Raw genomic sequence first — 227 nt, forward strand, 5'->3', positions numbered from 1 at the left:
AGGAAGGTGGACTGGCTCACCGAGAAGATGCATGCTCGAGATTTCACTGTCTCTGCCATGCATGGAGATATGGACCAAAAGGAACGAGACGTGATCATGAGGGAGTTTCGTTCTGGCTCTAGCAGAATTTTGATTACCACTGACCTGCTGGCCAGAGGCACTGATGTGCAGCAGGTTTCTTTAGTCATCAACTATGACCTTCCCACCAACAGGGAAAACTATATCCA

The 227-nt window shown here is 48.5% G+C and overlaps 1 protein-coding gene across 1 annotated transcript; it reads left to right on the plus strand.

Moving 5' to 3' along the window:
* Positions 1–3: 3 nt before the first annotated feature.
* On the plus strand, positions 4–174 carry LOC108525802 (eukaryotic initiation factor 4A-I-like; the record flags this gene model as incomplete). Its single annotated transcript, XM_017866629.1, has 1 exon — positions 4–174. A coding segment is annotated over one exon (171 nt), but the record flags the coding sequence as incomplete, so codon positions are not given.
* Positions 175–227: the final 53 nt, after the last annotated feature.

This window comes from Rhinopithecus bieti, unplaced genomic scaffold, assembly GCF_001698545.2.
Source record: "Rhinopithecus bieti isolate Rb0 unplaced genomic scaffold, ASM169854v2 scaffold_7433, whole genome shotgun sequence".
NCBI classification, from domain to species: domain Eukaryota; kingdom Metazoa; phylum Chordata; class Mammalia; order Primates; family Cercopithecidae; genus Rhinopithecus; species Rhinopithecus bieti.